Raw genomic sequence first — 17,715 nt, forward strand, 5'->3', positions numbered from 1 at the left:
TTCCAGTTCGGGTTTCTTGCCAGACCAATGAGTTAATTTGCATGAGTCACCAAGTGCCCACCTTTTCTGCATGTTTTGCAAGATAGAGGGGGTGTTGATTGTCCACTTTCTTTGCATACTTTGTCATTTTGAGGGTTCCCCTGCTTCAAATGCCTTTTAACGCCCTCTCCTAGAGGCCTTGCAACAATTTAGGCACCTGAAGCTTCTCTTTTGGAGTGGCTCCTACAAAAATTCAGCAAACATAACAAATGCATTCAACAATTGCAGATAATTTGTCTGTACATGGCTATGGGCCAAATCGGTGACATTCCCTCCCCTCAAAAGAAGAGTAATCGTCTCCGATTACACCTGTAGAGACAACATAAAATTTTAGTAACGATGGCTTACAAACATGTATGCAAATCATCGTGTCAATGCATCATTACACAATATCATGTATGGCATACACACCATAAAGCATTCATCAACATTTCACATTAAACTTTTCATGTGGGTCCAACATTTCACATTGGATTCCACCTCTTGGTCCAACCTTTTACATTAGACTCGTCCCGAGGTCAATCACTAAACATCACACCTTGGCTCGACATATCACATCAAACCCACCCAGGTGTACCAATGGACTTGTCACGGGCAAAGTATTGTCAGCTCATTACCTTAGTGTGTTAAAGTGACTATTATGTTCTCACATCGGTCAATGTGTTTACAAGAGAGCACACAGTGCTCCCCTTTATACAACAAGCACTACACCTAATTGCTAAAATGACCTAACCAAGCTTCTTCCTTGGAAGCTCCAAAACCAAAGGTCTTAAGGTATAGATTCCAAATTTGAGGGGTATCTGCCAATTCACCCTCCACTCCATCCAAATTATTAAGTATCACCAACTCATACTTGGCCCACCTCCAAATAACTTGGAAAGATCTACCCTTTTACCTTTTCTTAATCTTGTGGATACTTCAAAGTGAATCACCACTTGGTATTTGAAGACCGGTTAATGGATCTATCGTGATCGTTCTTTTTAAAACAAATTGAGAATCCTTCACTAATATGTATCTGTTGCTTTCACCAACATAAGGGTTTTTTTTTGGGCCCAATAAAGTTTTTGATGTATCTTGGCACGTGCTTTCATTAACTTTGAATTGCCGATGCAATTACAAGTGGATTGACTAGCCCTTGAGCTTAGCAAAGCAATAAAAAGGTCTTTTCTTTATGTGGGGGCCATCATCTATTGAACGTTTGTAGCCTTTTGTTTGAGACAGTATTGTTTGAGCTCCTGAGGCAGCCCACAAGTATTGTTCCCTAATTGCTCTTCTAGAATAACTTGCTGGTAAGAAGGTACAAAAATATAGAAATTCCAGAACTTCCAGCTCAGAGTAAAGGGTTGCCTGTAGACCTTGCAGGAAGACTTTAGATAATTTAGTATTTTTCACTTTAAATCTTGTCCTTTGATTGCTATCGGGTAAACTCTCTCTATCTTGTGTTTTGCAGTTTTCTCTAATTGGTTTTCGCTTGGTGTAATTTCAAATGAGTGTTCTGGCATTTCCAGTCTTATAGACAGGTGTTTTCAGGTATTGATATGGGTGTCTGGTGTTGTTTTATCTCAAGTGTTGGATGTTGAGAAGTCAGTGTTGAATTTTTAGCAGTAAAATTAAAGCAGCTTGTTTTCTGAAACTGTTGCATGCGTTGTTTCTCATTTTCAACAACTTTGCAAATGTTTATGGCATTGCAAAAGCAGGTGGGAATGTCGCAGTAGTGAGAATGCGCCCAAACGTTGCTCTATTGAAGTTCAGGCTGCTGTTGCAGGTTGTTCCCGACTTCCCCCTTCATTAATGTCTTCATTTCTTTCCCTCAGCTATGCTTTCTTTGAAGACGTGAGTGCTTCTTTGTAATAGTAGTTGCAGTCTGCTCTATTTGCTTTTGCAGATCTTCTTACTCAAGAAGATAAAGCAGTGGTTTCTGTTCCGAAAGGGGAGACTTGGTCCGTGCACAAGTTTGGGGGCACCTGTGTTGGCACATGGGAGCGGATTTGGAACGTGTCTGGCATAATTGCAGATGATCCTTCACTTCGAAAGCTTGTGGTTGTTTCAGCCATGTCAAAGGTCACAGATCAAATGTACAGTCTACTGAACAAGGCACAGAACAAGGACGACTCCTATGAAGCTGATTTAGTTGAAGTTTACGAAAAGCACAGAGAAGCGGCTATGTCTCTTCTGAGTGAGGGTACAGAGCTCGATGGATTTCTTAACAACCTTCAAAGTGATGTAAAAAATCTACTGGCCATTCTGCGGGCTATATACATTGGTACTATCCTTGTTTCCAGTTCAATCAGCTCAGTTACATGAAAGTTTTAAAGCATATCAAGTGTACTATGAGTCTGTAACTTGCACTTTTTGTCAGAGGTGAATTTGGGTTTTTTCTCCATTGACCCAGGCATGTCCACCTGTAGAAAAATGGGAGTTTGCATAAGTTACTGACCTGCTTTTAATTTTATTGATTGATATTTCTATTTCTACTGCACTCTCGCTGCCTTCATCACATAACGAGCTTTATTCAATAGTGTTCCATTTTCATGTTGCTTGTGTGTCTTTGCTGCCCTTGAGGAGGAAAGGAGGTAAGAATCTGGTATCCCATTTACTTTTTGCTGCACTATCAAGTCAGCACACGATGCTTATCTAGTGAGTGGATCCGATTGGCAATGTTAGGTTGCTGACATGTTACCATGGACACCCTTATTCCTTTGTTTTCTCAGTGGTTATAATCACTTACTGAAGTTAAATGAAGCCTTGACTTTTTGTAGTCATACCTTCGCTTATCAGAATTCCCTGAATTTAAGAGGGCATCTGCAGGTCTTACGATCTGCTTTGAAGACAAGTACAAGTTTCCTTGCATGGGGTTTTTAAATGTTAAGAATAGGGACAGCGACAAGAAGTGTGGGCTTGGGCCCTGTTTAGTTGTTTGCCATATTCGATACTAGGTCTAGAACAATTTAATATTGTGGGGAGACAGATCACAAACCTTTCCTTCACTTTTACGAAACTGGTAGTCATTTTTGGTTTGATATGGCTGGACCATGAGATGGACAATGTTGAGGCATGTATTATTACCAAAGTTTGATAATGCTGTGCACAAGAATTTGTGAGGGTGTTCTTAATAGGTGATTCAAGTTTTTTTTTGAGATGCAGAGGTTAGATTTGTCAAATCTGGTAAAAGGGACACTGAAATCTCCTTTTTGGTTACCAAACTATAGTTAAAGGGTTCAGGCTAATCTGACGTTCTTCTCTTTGCTTGAAGTGTAGCTGGACACTGCACGGAATCTTTCTCCGATTTGATAGTTGGCCATGGTGAGCTTTGGTCGGCTCAGATGTTGGCTGCCTCAGTAAGGAAGGTAAAACATATGGACTTATCATGATGAGATTTGACAGTGCCCGTCTGGCATCATGAATTGGAGAATCAACAAGGTACACACTGCTGAATCTCTTGCTAAAGTTTTGATAATCTTCTTGTAGAGGGGCTTGTTGTGCAAATGGATGGACGCACGAGATGTTCTTGTTGTGAATCCAACCTCTTCGAACCAAGTAGATCCTGATTTTGAAGCCTCAGAAGAAAGGCTTGAGGCTTGGTATAGCCAGAATCAGGCAGACACCATAATTGTAACAGGGTTTATTGCCAGTACTTCAGATAATGTTCCAACCACACTGAAAAGAGATGGCAGTGATTTCTCTGCAGCTATTTTTGCTGCGTTGTTTAGAGCAGGACAAGTAACTATTTGGACTGATGTAGACGGAGTGTACAGTGCAGACCCAAGAAAAGGTACCTTGCTGTGTTTTCTGTACAGTTTTTACAGAGTAGGTTCTTACTGAGTCTTGTTCAGCATTCTTTCGAAGGTAACTTTCAAGGCGCTATTTTGACATCCCCTCTCTGTCAGCATTTTGCATTCATACACCCTTTTGTTAAAGTATGTGGCCCCTATTGCAGGATTCGGCAGATATTAACAGTTGTGAGTGTTTTTCTTGGTCCCCTGACCTAGTCGCAATGTTCTGGTTTCTCCAATGCATGCCCCCCCCCCCAAGCTGATACAACAACATGCAGAAGTGGCATGGGAGGGGCTGCTTATATAGGCACCTCAGCCTCAGGTCGGCCAGCCCTCCAAATACTCAACGTGCCTCTAGTGTAGGTGGGCTCTGAGATCTGCTGTGATGACTGCTCCTCTGGTTCTCCCCTGGTTGGTGTAAAGAAATCTGTGATTCGTCTCTGAGACTGTCCCTCTCCTGATATCCTCAGCAAGCTCTCCCTAGATCTGCGCAGCTCTAGCAGGAACAATCCGAGACATCTCTGATCCTCGTATCTCATGACTCTAGAAAATGATCCGAAACCTTCTTTGAACATACAGTGAAGCGGCCGCGTATCTCATAGTATGCTGGGCAGTGACATGTGTAGTGCAACTCTGTCTCTGGCTCTAAGTGACATAGGTGACATATCCTGGCCTATGCTGGTACCCCTCGAAATCGGCTAGTCTCGATCTAGAGCTGATGTGAGGATGTGCGTATCTGCCCAATAGCGCATCGTATCCCATGAGATAAGTGCGTATCCTTGTATGCAGGCCTAGTCACAAAACTGTCCTCTGTGAGTTGGAGAAGATGCTCTCCGTAGAAGGCCATCTTCATGCCCAACTCCTGTGTCGGCTGTATCCATGTGCTCCTGGTATCTAGCTGAATCAGATCTTGGCGTATGAGTCTGGTGGTCTCTGTCTGTGTGAGAGACATGGAGGGTGTCACAAATTGGTGACGTGGCATTGCCCCAGATACATACACTTTGACGTGGACCCGCAATATGCGCTGACATGTTGATGTGGCATACCATATGGACTTCCGGGAATTTTGCCGCAAAACACGTTGACAGGGTGACGTGGCACAGTGTACGGAGATCCCGCTTTTTGCGGAGCTGATGACGTGGCAAAATGTACGGAATTCCTGATTTTTGCGTTGGCTGAAAATCGGCAGCTTTTTGCAATAGTTGCTTTATTTTTGAAGGCTTTTCACTTATTGCTGGCGGGGCCTCACTTTCTCAGAGCATCTGGACGCAGAGTCTAAGAGTGAGAACCCTCCCACTCCCTTGTACTTTGAACTCAGATTAATACAAAAAGAAATACCGAAAGGGGCGCCAGTCTTTGGGGCCAATATCTCTAGGCACGGAACTTTGCCGGGCTGTGTCGATTCAATTGTGAGCTGTGAACTGTTTTGAAGTGAATCTCTGCTGTGTCGCAGTAGAATCTTGACTTGGAGTGTCCAAGTTTGTTATAGAGGGTGCATCCAGGGAGTATTGAAACGGAGGCAATCTATCCATGCTGAAACCATGTGGCTGAAACCATGCTGTCATCTGTCCATACCAACATGTTGTATCGCCTTGTAGCGCTAGTCGTCGAGATGACTCCTGGGCAAGCCGAGCATATCTGTCCCCTGGGAGGTCCCATAAACTGTGCATAAAGGATACTGATCTAGTCAATGCCTCAACCACGAGGGGGGGCGCGGCTAGCTCGGCTCGGATAATCTCATGCGGCACTGAGGCCTTAGCCGAATCATCCGAGTGATCATAGAGACCAAAGGCCTCTCTATATATCTCCATCCATCTGTGTTCACCAAAAACTCAAATAACCCAAAAGTCGTCCGAAAAGCTGTCTTGTAGACGTCTCCCGGCGCGATTTTGATCTGATGATATCCAGTTTTCAAATCAATCTTGCTAAAGCACGAGAATCCCTGTAATTTGTCGAGTATATCATCGATCCTAGGAATCGGAAATCTGTTCTTGATGGTGATTTTGTTGAGAGCTCTATAATCGATGCACATTCTCCAAGATCCGTCTTTCTTCAAAACCAACAACACTGGAGAGCAATACGGTGCAGTACTAGGCTGGACAAGACCCTTTTCTAAGAGGTCTTTCACTTGTTTCATAATCTCTTCATTCTGTGCTCGGCTCACGCGGTAAGGTGGCCGTCTGGTGGTGTGCTTTCAGATATTAGATGAATGGTATGATCTTCAGGACGAGCAGGTGGTAACTCGCCTGGTAGGCCCTCTGAGAAGCAATCGGCGTGAGAGTGAAGAAAATCTTGGCGTTCTTTGTCAAGTTTAGACATATTTGTCCTATCCTTATCACTCAATTCTTTCATAAAGATCGAGTAAACAAACAGATTGGATTTCATTAATTTAGAAATGGCCGAAGCCGATACAATAGGGACAGACTCGCCCTTCAATTTAATGTCAAGTACAATGGTTCTGCCCTTCTCTGTAGTCAATGTCGCTTTCCTTGCCCGATAATCGACCATGGCGTTATTCTTGTGGTACGAGGGAATTCCTAAGAGAACATCACAACCTTCCAAAGGCATTATGTAAAAGTCCTCATGCCCCTAATACCCTTGACAATGCAACCGAAGTTTGCCAATGACAAGTGTAATGGCTATGTCCCTGTCGGTAGAACAGCCTCCGCAAGTGGTCCCATCCGATCGGGAGTGATCTCGAGCCGCGCCGCCAATTCCGGTGAAATGAAGTTGGCCTTGGCTCCTTCATCAAAGAAGATCAGGGCCTCTTGGTCTTTCACTTTGCCCCAAGCTTGACAGAGTTGTGTACTCTCGTCCATGGTGTTGGGATCGGTACCCACACAATCTGGAACCAGTCCTGTTTTCATCCTGCCTTTTCTTCCACGTTCCTCAGCTGCTCTCGAACTCTCAGGCCTTTCGTCGTCCTTGTCATTCTATTCTTTGTGTGCCTTTTTAGGGCACTTCGCGGAGATATGTCCATGTGTCACGTGACACATCCAACCCTATGTGTCCGTGGACAAGCTACAGTACGACAAGGGTTCAGTTAGTCCAATCAGTCTAGATTTAGAAGTGTTATGACACTTTTGTGAGTCTGTTCGTAGACCGTGCATGCCCAGGCACTTAGTGTAGATGCATATCCTCTGGTTGCACACAACATGATCATAAGCATTCCCAGTGAGTGCAAACTTGCGTATGCTTTGCAGGTCGGCATCCAAAGTATCAAATCCCTTTCTACAGTGGGAAACGGAGGCAGAGGCGGAGATACTTGGGGAGGGTGGATCTACAGAAGTTTTACATGAAGTGGATGATGTGGACAAGCCTGTTGGGGATGAGGATTGGGATGACATCATGATCTCCAGGACACCACTACAGATTGGCAGGTTGGCTCTTCTGCCACTGGTCCTTGAGCCTTGGTCCTTGACATGTTTCCATTTTGGCATTTTGGCATCTATGTATTGAGCTCTTGAGTCCCTAGTCTTGACTCTTAAGCCTCGACTCTTATCTTTTCTTTGAGCTCTCAGTGCTTACCTAAGCGCCTTGGCTGGCCTTATAAGCCACACTTGAACTTATAGTCATGGTCTTTTTAGTCCGTCTTTCTGTCTATTGAGCTCTTCAATCTTTGCACTTCCTAGATAATGTTATTTGTGATGCGCTTAGTATGTTGTGAGGTGTCTACAACCCCGATAAATTGAATTTACGTCCGCAACCACTAACGCGCACAAGCGACATGTTGAAACTTGAGACATGCTTGAACATGATTCTAATTGTCCAACGAGGTGTTAGAAGCTTGGATTATAGTTGTTTCCTAACTTATAGGCTGTTTTGAGGCTAATTTCAGCGTTTTTTTGTGGACCGTTCCGGCGTTCCCGTTCCGGTCCCCGTCTATACGTTTCGATACCGTTCCGGAGCCCCCCCGTTCCCATCCCTGTTCCTGTTCCAAGCAACTTTGATAAAATGACATCGGATCTGATCAGCGGGATGTGATCGCTCATTCAAAGTCTATGAAGAGTCACATGAAGTGAACATCTATCTCATGATATGACGGAAGCATGCCATCAGTCATACCATGTCAAGATCTATAGATTCAGAACGCAAGCTAATCCAAAAGCTTCTTTGTACAATTGTATCATATCGTCACGGTCTGTCAGAATTGAGGCATCCCATGCAGTCGAAAGATATGCTGTAAGAATAGAGTTGCCATTTTATCTGCTTTGATGGTTTTCCTCACGGGAATGAGATGAGCTTGCTTGCTTGCTGAAGCGGTCAATTATAGTCCAAATTTTATTGCAACCCGATGATGTAGTTGGCAAATCGAAGATGAAGAGAATGCGAAAAACTTTACTGCAGCATCCCCATCTTTTAAGGGTTTTGGACCAACGTCCGATGTCGGAGGCGCATAATAGTTGTAATAGTGGTGAAGTTGCCCATCTATCGCGTATCTAGGTGGCAGTGGAGCAGTGGGTGGTGTTGGAGGAGTATAAGGTGAGGGTCTAGGGGGTAGAGGATCTGTGGCAGCATGAGAACGTTCTTGTGAAGCCATCTGCTTAAAGATGCCTCCTAAAAACTAAGAGATATCATCAGAAATCTATCCGGAAGAGGCCACAATTGGATTTTGGGGTACAAGAGGATGTATGAGGGAGGTTTGTTGAGGGACAACTGGCCCACTGGGGCCGCAGGAGGATTTAGAGAGCCCAAATAATTGTGGAGGGCTTCTAAATCAATTCGATCATCTGTCAGGTTCTCCTTTTGTTGTTCTGCTAAATATACCAATTGCCGCACCACATACTGGGCATGTGTCTCGTCAGTGTGGATTTCCTCCTTCAACAATGTGATCTCCCGATGCTCTGTCCATGTCGATAGGATCTTGGGTTCTTTATGGCTTATGCCCCTTAAGATAGAGCGGTAAAGACGGGGGTGCGTCCGATGCACGATGAACTAAGGGTGGGAGTGGCTAGTAAGTCGGAGGCAGGGGCAAAGATTCTTTGATAATTAAAAAAATCGTGTAAAATCTGGAAGCGCTGTCCTGCTCTGTCTCCTCTTTGGTCGGACCGGTATGCTTTCAGAAAAGCATATGCCTGAAGCTCTGATAGCACTTTAATCACTTTGACGAGTGATCGAACGGAGAGACAGAATCTACACACTGGGCAACACGTTAAGTACTGCAAAACAACTTAAATAGCAAAGAGAGAGAAAAAGATGACACGATGAGGTGGAGTTCTGAGCCAAGACGCATTGGCCCCAAAGACTAGCGCCCCTTTCGGTATTTCTTTATTATTGCTTCAAGATTGTACAACTCCCGAGGGGTCCAACTCTTCAGGCTCTAGATGCCCAAAGACTGGCCCATGGGGCACTTATATAGAATACAAGGGATGCTAAAAAGAGAGCCTCAAAAAGCCTTTACTCTAAAAACATCTGCTCCAAAAGGCTGGCGCTAAAAAGTGCTTAAATCAGCCAGGTAAAAACGCGAAAATCCGTATAGCTTTGCCATGTGTTAGTTCAACGCAAATCGCGGAATTTCGTATAGCAGTCAACGTAATTGGCAAGGGTCCGTACAATATGCCACGTGGTAGCGTTTGGGCAGCTTTCATCTTTAGATCCCTTATAATTTGCTTAGGACCCCTCGATGTTGTTTATAAGTTGGTAAAACTGCAGTTCCTCTTATTTTGGTGCCTTTTTAAACAACTTATGGCCTCGGCAGGAATCATAAGGTTGTGTTGCTTCTTTCTCTAGGTTTTAGGTCCCTCCGCAAGATTCTGCAAAATTCAATCAAGTTAGCTCCAAACGGGAAGGTCACTCAAATGTCCTAATTCTATGCAGGTGATCACAAATGCAGACACCACTTAGGGAGATCTTTTCACATTACAGAGGATTTTGGCTTTGATCAAGAGATTGGCATGGACCACCTTTCTAGGGAGAGTGAGTCTGTGTGACTGGTCAAACGTACGCATGGATCAGATACGTGAATGACCTAGACACAGAAACCCTAACCCTAAAACCCGTCACACCGGGGCCCGGATTTCTCCCAAGCCGTGATCCATTGGCGTTGCAAAAAATCCTCATTCACTTTGGAGTCTATGGAGACATCATGAAGCAAGTTTACTGCATCCCATCTTCCAAACCACTTCTTGATGTCTTGCATCCATCCTGAACTTACGGTTTTTTTTTTGTGCATCTTTTGGACTTTTGTACTTGCTTCCCATGCAATCCTTGGAAGTCAGTGTGAAGTGTTTTGCTGCATCTTAACCCTGTATTCCATGACACTCTCCATACCCATAACCTCGATAGGTAGTGTGATCGGGACTCAAGAAGTAAGAGCTTGTATGGTGTTTGTGTCTTGACTTGGAGTGAAAAATCTTTTTGTCACGATTGTGACTATGTTAACAACAATACATCTACTCCTAGTTGCAGATACGCGAAGTGCCATGCCAAGGAGGACCCCTGTGCTTGGATGGTCACACCCCTTCGCCCAAAGGACGTGTCTCTTCGCCAAAAGCCACACTCCTTCGACGACTGGTCACACCCCTTCGCTCTACGGGTGCGACTCTTCGCCCAATGGTTGCAGCTCTTCGCCGAAAGGATGTGTCTTTACGTCTAAAGTCATGTCTCTTCACCAAGAGACGTGTCTTTTCATTTGTGTCTTTTCGTCTCCTGTATAAGGAGCCCTTGTATCACACATTCGATCAACCACAGAGTCTTCTAAGTCTTGTTTCTGAGTTCAGTTCAAGTTTTTTAAGTCTTAATCATGAGTTTAAGTACTTAATTAAGGATTAGTACCTAGAATCCTACAGTGGTATCAGAGCAAATTTTTTCCCGGGACCCGAAGGTTGTGAGCCTCTCACCCTCGCCTCTACACTCTACCCATTTCCCGGAGTTGTATGGAAGTAGAGGAAAGGTGGTACACACATCGGCATGAGGTAATCTAAACTTACTCCTGTTCTAATACTAAAAATACAACAAGAGACAAGCGACAGCCGCATGGACCACTCCTTGCGGGATCGCATTTCCGAGGCTGTCCCTTTTGCGCAGCCTTTGCTGCCCTTGCGCACCCTAACCTCTTGGGTAGGCAAAGAACGCTGGACTGCTTGTGCAGAGAATTGAAACGCTGGCTGGAAATCTCAAGCGCTGGGCTGATATTTCTGAAACGATGGGCTGAAAACTGCACGCTGGGCTGAAACCTTGCTGGCAGACACTGTTTCGCTGGCTGAATTTTACTCTCTGCCTTGGCTGAATTCTTACGTTGCGTTTGTTTTCTACGCTGGCTGCACTTACTTAAGTGTCAAAACATTAAAAAAATGTTTTAGCTTGTTCGCCCACGCAAAATTGGGTGACCGGCCAAAGAACCCAATTTTTTAAAACCCATGTGAATGCACTCAATTGATCAATTAAAACCCCCAAATAACATTTTCGCTGGGCTATTTTGCTCGTAAACAAAAACTCTTCAACCAATCAACGCCAGATTATTTTAACACCTTGCAAGCAGCCCATTTATTAAATTGTGGGGTGGACCACTTTTCGGGCGGCCTATGGTCACTTAACCCCAAAATTTTACCCAAATTTTAGAAGCTAATGTGAAAAGACCCATGTAAAAGCCTCTTCAATTAACCTCACGTCAAAAAAACAAAATAAACAAATTACGCTGCCTCTCCCTTGCTCTGCTCTGTGTGCACCTTCTCTACGCAAGACCTTTCACACACATGGCAGACGCGGACCAGTACATGAAATTCCTCGATGAAATTTTGCGGGTGAAGTTCTCTACTCAGAGCCGGAGGTGATAATTATTCCCAATTTCCCGACTCCAGAGTGTGAATTTATTCTAGAGGTATTTTCCGCTCAGGGAGCACCCGACCCAGAACCTGTTCCCGACCGAGAACTTGCACCTGTTCGAGTTCCTTTTATAAGTAACCATGCCGAATTCTCAGGACGGAAGTGGTCAATCTGACGATGCCCTTACTCTTATCAAGGAGCAGATGGCCACACTTTCTATAAGCCTCGCATCACTTCACCCTCGCTTGGATGAGATGCAGACGCAAAACACTTCTTGAAGTCGTCTTGCTGTTTCTCGGACTACTAATGCAGCATCTTCAACACCTTCTTTCGAAGCTTCAGTGGAATAACCAAATGAACCAGACCCAACTGAAGAGGTAGACAATCGCGAACTTCAATTACTTTATAAAATTTTTAATGCTGCACAAAAGAATAAGCTTGATGTTAAATTGCCGGAACCATACACTGGTCGCCGCGACAAGCGCGTGCTGGACCAATGACTATTCAAAATGGAGGTCTACTTGTCGAACACAGACTTGGTCGAGAGTAAAAAAGTTGCACTCGCTAGTTCTCTGCTCAAGGACACAACATTTCTTTGGTGGCAATGACGGGTTGCTGATGGTAAACACACACCTTCTTGGGATAAATTCCGGCGTGCTATTCACAAGGCGTTCGAACGTGCCAATGTGGATTTTCATGCCCGGTCCTCTCTTCGCCGCCTAAGCCAGACAGGTTCCTTGGCCGCGTATATCACAGAGCTCCAAAGGCTAACTCTGGAGATAGAGACTCTTAGTCCCTCTGATAAACTTCACAGCTTTATCGACGGACTCGAACCCAACCTGAAGGACCATGTGCACAAATACAACCCTACCACCTTGGATGCTGCAATTGCCTATGTGGAGCGTCTTGGCGATAATCGGCGTCGTACACGGAATTTTCTCCATGGTGACAGACCTTCAAACAGCGCTCGCTTTTCATAGCGCGATCGCAGAGACAGCTATAGCCAAAGTCAGCAACATCAATCTCAGTTCAGACAGCAAGCAACGCAACCTTATTCAGCTTCAAGGTTCTATTCTCAAGATCGACAATCTGAAAGCAGATCTTCTTCACATGTTCCTCACTTGATCGTGGTAAAGGACGTGATTTTTCTCAAGATCGGCATTCCAATACTTAGCAAGGCTCTTCGTCAAATGGATCTTCGACTTCAAAGAAGGAAGGATTATGTACAATTTGCGGTGGTGACAATAGATGGTATCAATGTCCAAAGAAACCAAATCCGTCTAATTCAAAAAGAAATTCCAACGCGGAAACATCATCGAATTTTGAACAACCAGATTTTGCTAAGAATAAAGGAAAATCTGTGGTCAATACGATTCGTGTCTCAGAGGATATGACTATTCTTATGAAGCATGCTTAGTGCAATTCTTTAATTTTGGAGACTCTCTCAAAGCAGGTTTTGAGCCTTCTTGGAATACTCAAGGGTCGCTCCATCAATATTTTGGTGGACAACGGATGCTCGAATCATTTCGTCAGCACTCAGATAGTTCAATAGCTTGGCTTATCAACTCAGAAGACATCTCACTTATATGATGTGGAATTAGCAGATGGATCAATTTTGACTTGTGATCAGACAGTTTGACAGTTGCAATTCGAGATTCAAACTTATGTAGATCAATTGGATTTCGAAGTCATGCCTTTATCTTATTACGACATGATTCTTAGTCAGCATTGGTTATTCCAATATGATCCATCAATTAGTTTTCGAGGACATACTATCAATTTGTTCAAAGATGGACGTGAATTGACTTTACACGGGCTTTCTCATGTGGAAAGAGCGATTCAAGCCTCACGTGTACAAGTCAAACAACATGATACAGTGGATTATGAAATGAATATGATCCCCGATGCAGATGCAGAAATTAATATTGATGAATTTTTGAATTCATTACTTTCTCCTCAATCAATTGATGCGGACAAGCATGATTTTAAGCAAGAATTTTTTCCAAGTGATACTTTGTTACCAGACAAAGATAAGGACATAGTTGCAAATTCCGAGTTTGAAGACGACTATGCTTTCTTTGATTCTTTACTGGATGATGATATGCCAATTGCAAGTCATGAAGTGACAGTTCCTGAAGATGATTCTGAAGAATTTTCCTGAAGATGATTCTGAAGAATTTTGGGATTCATTCTTGGAAGATGATTACAGTCTCAAGCCAAAATCCTCTCCAGTGATTACTAAAGTTGAAGTCACCCCATCTGAAGGGTACCTTGAGAAGATTTCCTCTTCCCCAAATATTTCGCAGTTACTGGAAGATTTTGAACCAGAAGTTTTACATCGCATGAAGAATTTTGAAGATCAATCTCTTGTTGCAGTCAACCTGATTATGGCAGATTCCTCTAAAAATTCTTTGAATAATGCAATGACATGGGATTTAGCAGTCAAAGCAAAAAGGTTTCGCAAGAAGCAAAGGTTCAAGACAAAGGTTTCAGATAACTCAAAGATTGAAGATTTTCGAATCTAGAGTTCTATCAACATCAGAAGTCATTTCTTTGACACGGGCTCTCATTTTAAATGGGAGGGAATGTCACGATTGTGACTATGTTAACAACAATACATCTACTCCTATTTGCAGGTACGCGAAGTGCCATGCCAAGGAGGACCCCTGCACTTGGATGGTCACACTCCTTCGCCCAAAGGACGTGTCTCTTCGCCAAAAGCCACACTCCTTCGACGACTGGTCACACCCCTTCGCTCTACGGGTGCGACTCTTCGCCCAATGGTTGCAGCTCTTCGCCGAAAGGATGTGTCTTTACGTCTAAAGTCACGTCTCTTCACCAAGCGACGTGTGTTTTCATTTGTGTTTTTTCGTCTCCTGTATAAGGAGCCCTTGTATCACACATTCGATCAATCAACACAGAGTCTTCTAAGTCTTGTTTCTGAGTTCAGTTCAAGTTTCTTAAGTCTTAATCATGAGTTTAAGTACTTAATTAAGGATTAGTACTTAGAATCTTTACACTTTTGGACATTTTCACACTCTTTCCAAGTAGACTTAGAGATGCTACCACCCCATACTTCAATTATGTAGAGAAGCACCGGCGTCACCTACGTGTCAAAGAGGTATTTCTTGAGAACCAAACATTCAACATCTCCCGCATTGCACATGTTCTCAAATGCATAGTAGGCTCTCTTTCCCAGCTTCCAAGTGTCACAAAAATATGGAAGCGTAAAGTGACTTTTAATTGTACTTCAAAATACCCAAGAGAATTGGAGAGAGAGAGAGGAAGCTTGACACTTCATTGGGGACTAGATGATGGGTTGGTCTCCCCCCATAAAGAGATTATCTTTATTACTAAGGGAGAATCTTTACAAGCACAGGAACGGGGCAAAAGCCAGTCCGCTATTCTTTCTTTTCTGCTTCTGACTGAGAGAGTGAGAAAACTACTCTTTGCATTCTGAGAAGATTTTCCCTTTGCTGTGAGATTTTGGAAAGCTCTCGGAAGCGTGAGTCTATCTTCCACAAAACTAAGCGGAAGCTCTCGAAAATGAGAGTCTACCTTCTGCTAACTATGTCCCTTTATGCATAATCATTCCTGCAATAAAAACAAGGGAGAAACACGCAAAATGCACGCACACATGCTTGCTGTAATTTTCTGCACATAACCTGTAAATGTTATCTAAGCATGTTCCAATGCCGAAATGGAGACCTTTTTCGCGATGGAATCGCACCAAACTTTGTGTACGCGTAGTGTAGGTAGAGAAGAAATAGATTCTATGAGTACTTTGCTGAAATTCACCTTAAAAGAGATGATTAGGGGTTGAAAACAAAGAATTTACAGCCACCACACTCTACGGAGAGAGTGCCTGCTGCAACTTCTCGCGATGAATCTTCACCGAAAGGTGGCTATGGCCATGAGAACCCTTGTTATAAACAATGGGAGCACGAGACCACCACATATGTCGCAAGGGGCTGCTCTCAAGCTTCCATGGAGGGCTCCAATGTGTAGAGCATACTCACAATAGGGGGGATAGGAGCACTGCCAACCTAAGAAGTGGGGGAGGGGGTGCTCTTATCAAGCCAGCTAGAGAGGGGGGCGCTAGGAGAAGAGAGAGGGTGAGAGAGTCAGTTTGCATTGGTGAGTGCCAAGTGACACACTTAATAACTTTAAAACCATTCAACTTTCACATTTAAAAGTTCCTATTCTATTAATGAAATGTGCAAATTAACTCACAATTGCACACATAGATGCAACTAGTGAAATGTTAGCTGCTCCCCAGCACAATGCCGTACCAGCACTGCTCTGGCATTACTTGTTCGCACTTGTCCGCCCATTTGGTTCGGCACAAACAACTTAAATTAGTTTAACTGACTTATCCTATAGATGCAACTAGTGAAATGTTAGCTGCTCCCAGCACAATGCTGTACCAGCACTGCTCTGGCATTACCTGTTCGCACTTTTCCGGCCATTTGGTCCGACACAAACAATTTAAATTAGTTTAATTGACTTATCCTAAGGCCTTAAAAATAATTCAGCCCTTAGGGTTATTGTTCTAAGGACCCCATCTCATTCTTGTGCTCGCACTGACACGCGTATTTTTTTGAGCGTGAAATCTGAGGCTACTATCTACCCCTATATTGAAGACCCAATTTCCCAATCACTAGGGCTTCAGGGTATTTTCTGCTAGGGTCTCCCTGAGGTGCTCTAACCCAAATTTGGGCGCACTTGAGGCCCCAAACTCCTAGATCTATTCTAATGTGCACTCAACTAATTAGAGATAATTGTTTTCTTATAAATAAATTAATTATTTACAAAGTTTGACATTGTTACACCAAGTGTCATGTAGCGCAAGCATTCTGTTCATGATTGGTCAGAACTTTTTTTTTTCCAAGAAAAAGATCCTTCTATTAGTTAATGAAAACTGCCCATAGGGCTATATCCACCTCTGCAGGAGAGGGCTACAACAAGCATGATGGGGAGACTCTCCCAATGAAAAAACAGCATATATACAATGAGGCTAAATCAAGAGATGGGAGGAGGGAAGAGCCACACAGGTGGACAATAGTGCCATCTGAGCACCCCTTGGACAATGGTGTAGAAAGGCCCAGGGCGCCAGAGTCGAAGGAAAGCCTCGCGGCGCTCCCGCATGCGGTCGGAGCTGCCCTGTAGTCCCTCAAGCTGTCCTCTGAGAGTATGGATCAGCTCTAGCCAAAAGTCACGAACAGTCTCTGCTGGTGGCATAGGGCGAGCCTCTAAGATGCGGAAACAGCGGGCTCGCCAGATGAACCAGAGAGCTAGGCCGCTGATGAGCTCCCAACACTCCTCTCTCTCACTGCACCACTCTTGTGGAGTAAGATCTGTAGTAGCAGGATGGAGTGTAGGTCGCCCCCCCTGCATCACTATCATCCTGCTGGTGGAAGATAGCTCAAACTGAAGTGCCGGGCCTGTGAGGGTGGACCAAGCCGTTGCCCCCCAAGTGTATTGTCGAGCCGTGGAGAGGGCAGGCATCAGCCGAAGAACTCGTAGCCACACCTGCTGGGCCGAGGGACAGTCCCAAAGACAGTGACGCTGACTCTCCACCAACTGGTCACAGGCTGCACATGCGGCCGAGAGACCACTATGCACAAGCCAGCTCCCTACTGCTGTGGCTCTGTGTGCAACCAACCACTGGAACAAAGTGACGCGCCTCGGCTTTCTGGAGTCCCACAGCCTCTGCCAAAAAGCTGCCAAGAACTCGACTGTGAGGCCCTCCTCCTGCCAATGACGTGCTGCAGCGGGGCGGGCCTCTCTCTGTGCTGCAAGTACATGACGTCCAAGTTGAACAGTGTACTGAAAGAAGGGGACTCCTGGGCGGTCTGCAGAAGAGAGGGGGTCCCTCCATAGCCACTCACCAGGATCCCACTATACTCGTGCCAGTGGACAGCACTCCCAAGCCCATAGCCTCCAGCGTCCTGTCTCAAGAGCTGCTGGGTCAGGGTCTATGACGCAAGTCCTCCCACAGATGCCCACAACTCGGATCCTCTGGAAACAGCACTCTGCTACCTGTGGGGCCTCTACTGCAACTCGCTGTAATCGTCCCCCACCCTGAAGCTCGAAGAATAGGGCTGGGACAGTCTCTGAGCAAGCTCTGACTGAAATG

The 17,715-nt window shown here is 44.5% G+C and overlaps 1 protein-coding gene across 3 annotated transcripts in view; it reads left to right on the top strand.

Annotated features, from left to right (window-relative positions):
- Positions 1–17,715, top strand: part of LOC147428311 (bifunctional aspartokinase/homoserine dehydrogenase 1, chloroplastic-like) — a 48,686-nt gene that overhangs the window by 17,188 nt on the left and 13,783 nt on the right. Inside the window, exons 2-6 of one of the 3 annotated variants that reach the window (XM_086497025.1) lie at positions 1,490–1,569; positions 1,737–1,804; positions 1,925–2,302; positions 3,298–3,386; positions 3,508–3,811. In XM_086497025.1, coding sequence (XP_086353151.1) covers positions 2,092–2,302; positions 3,298–3,386; positions 3,508–3,811 — 604 coding nt within the window. In that variant the 5' untranslated portion in view covers positions 1,490–1,569; positions 1,737–1,804; positions 1,925–2,091. Of the gene's footprint in view, positions 1–1,489; positions 1,570–1,733; positions 1,805–1,924; positions 2,303–3,297; positions 3,387–3,507; positions 3,812–17,715 lie in introns of all 3 variants that reach the window. The other 2 variants (XM_086497024.1, XM_086497023.1) reach the window with 2 other exon arrangements.

This window comes from Adiantum capillus-veneris, chromosome 23, assembly GCF_014529385.1.
Source record: "Adiantum capillus-veneris isolate H3 chromosome 23, ASM1452938v2, whole genome shotgun sequence".
NCBI classification, from domain to species: Eukaryota; Viridiplantae; Streptophyta; class Polypodiopsida; order Polypodiales; family Pteridaceae; genus Adiantum; species Adiantum capillus-veneris.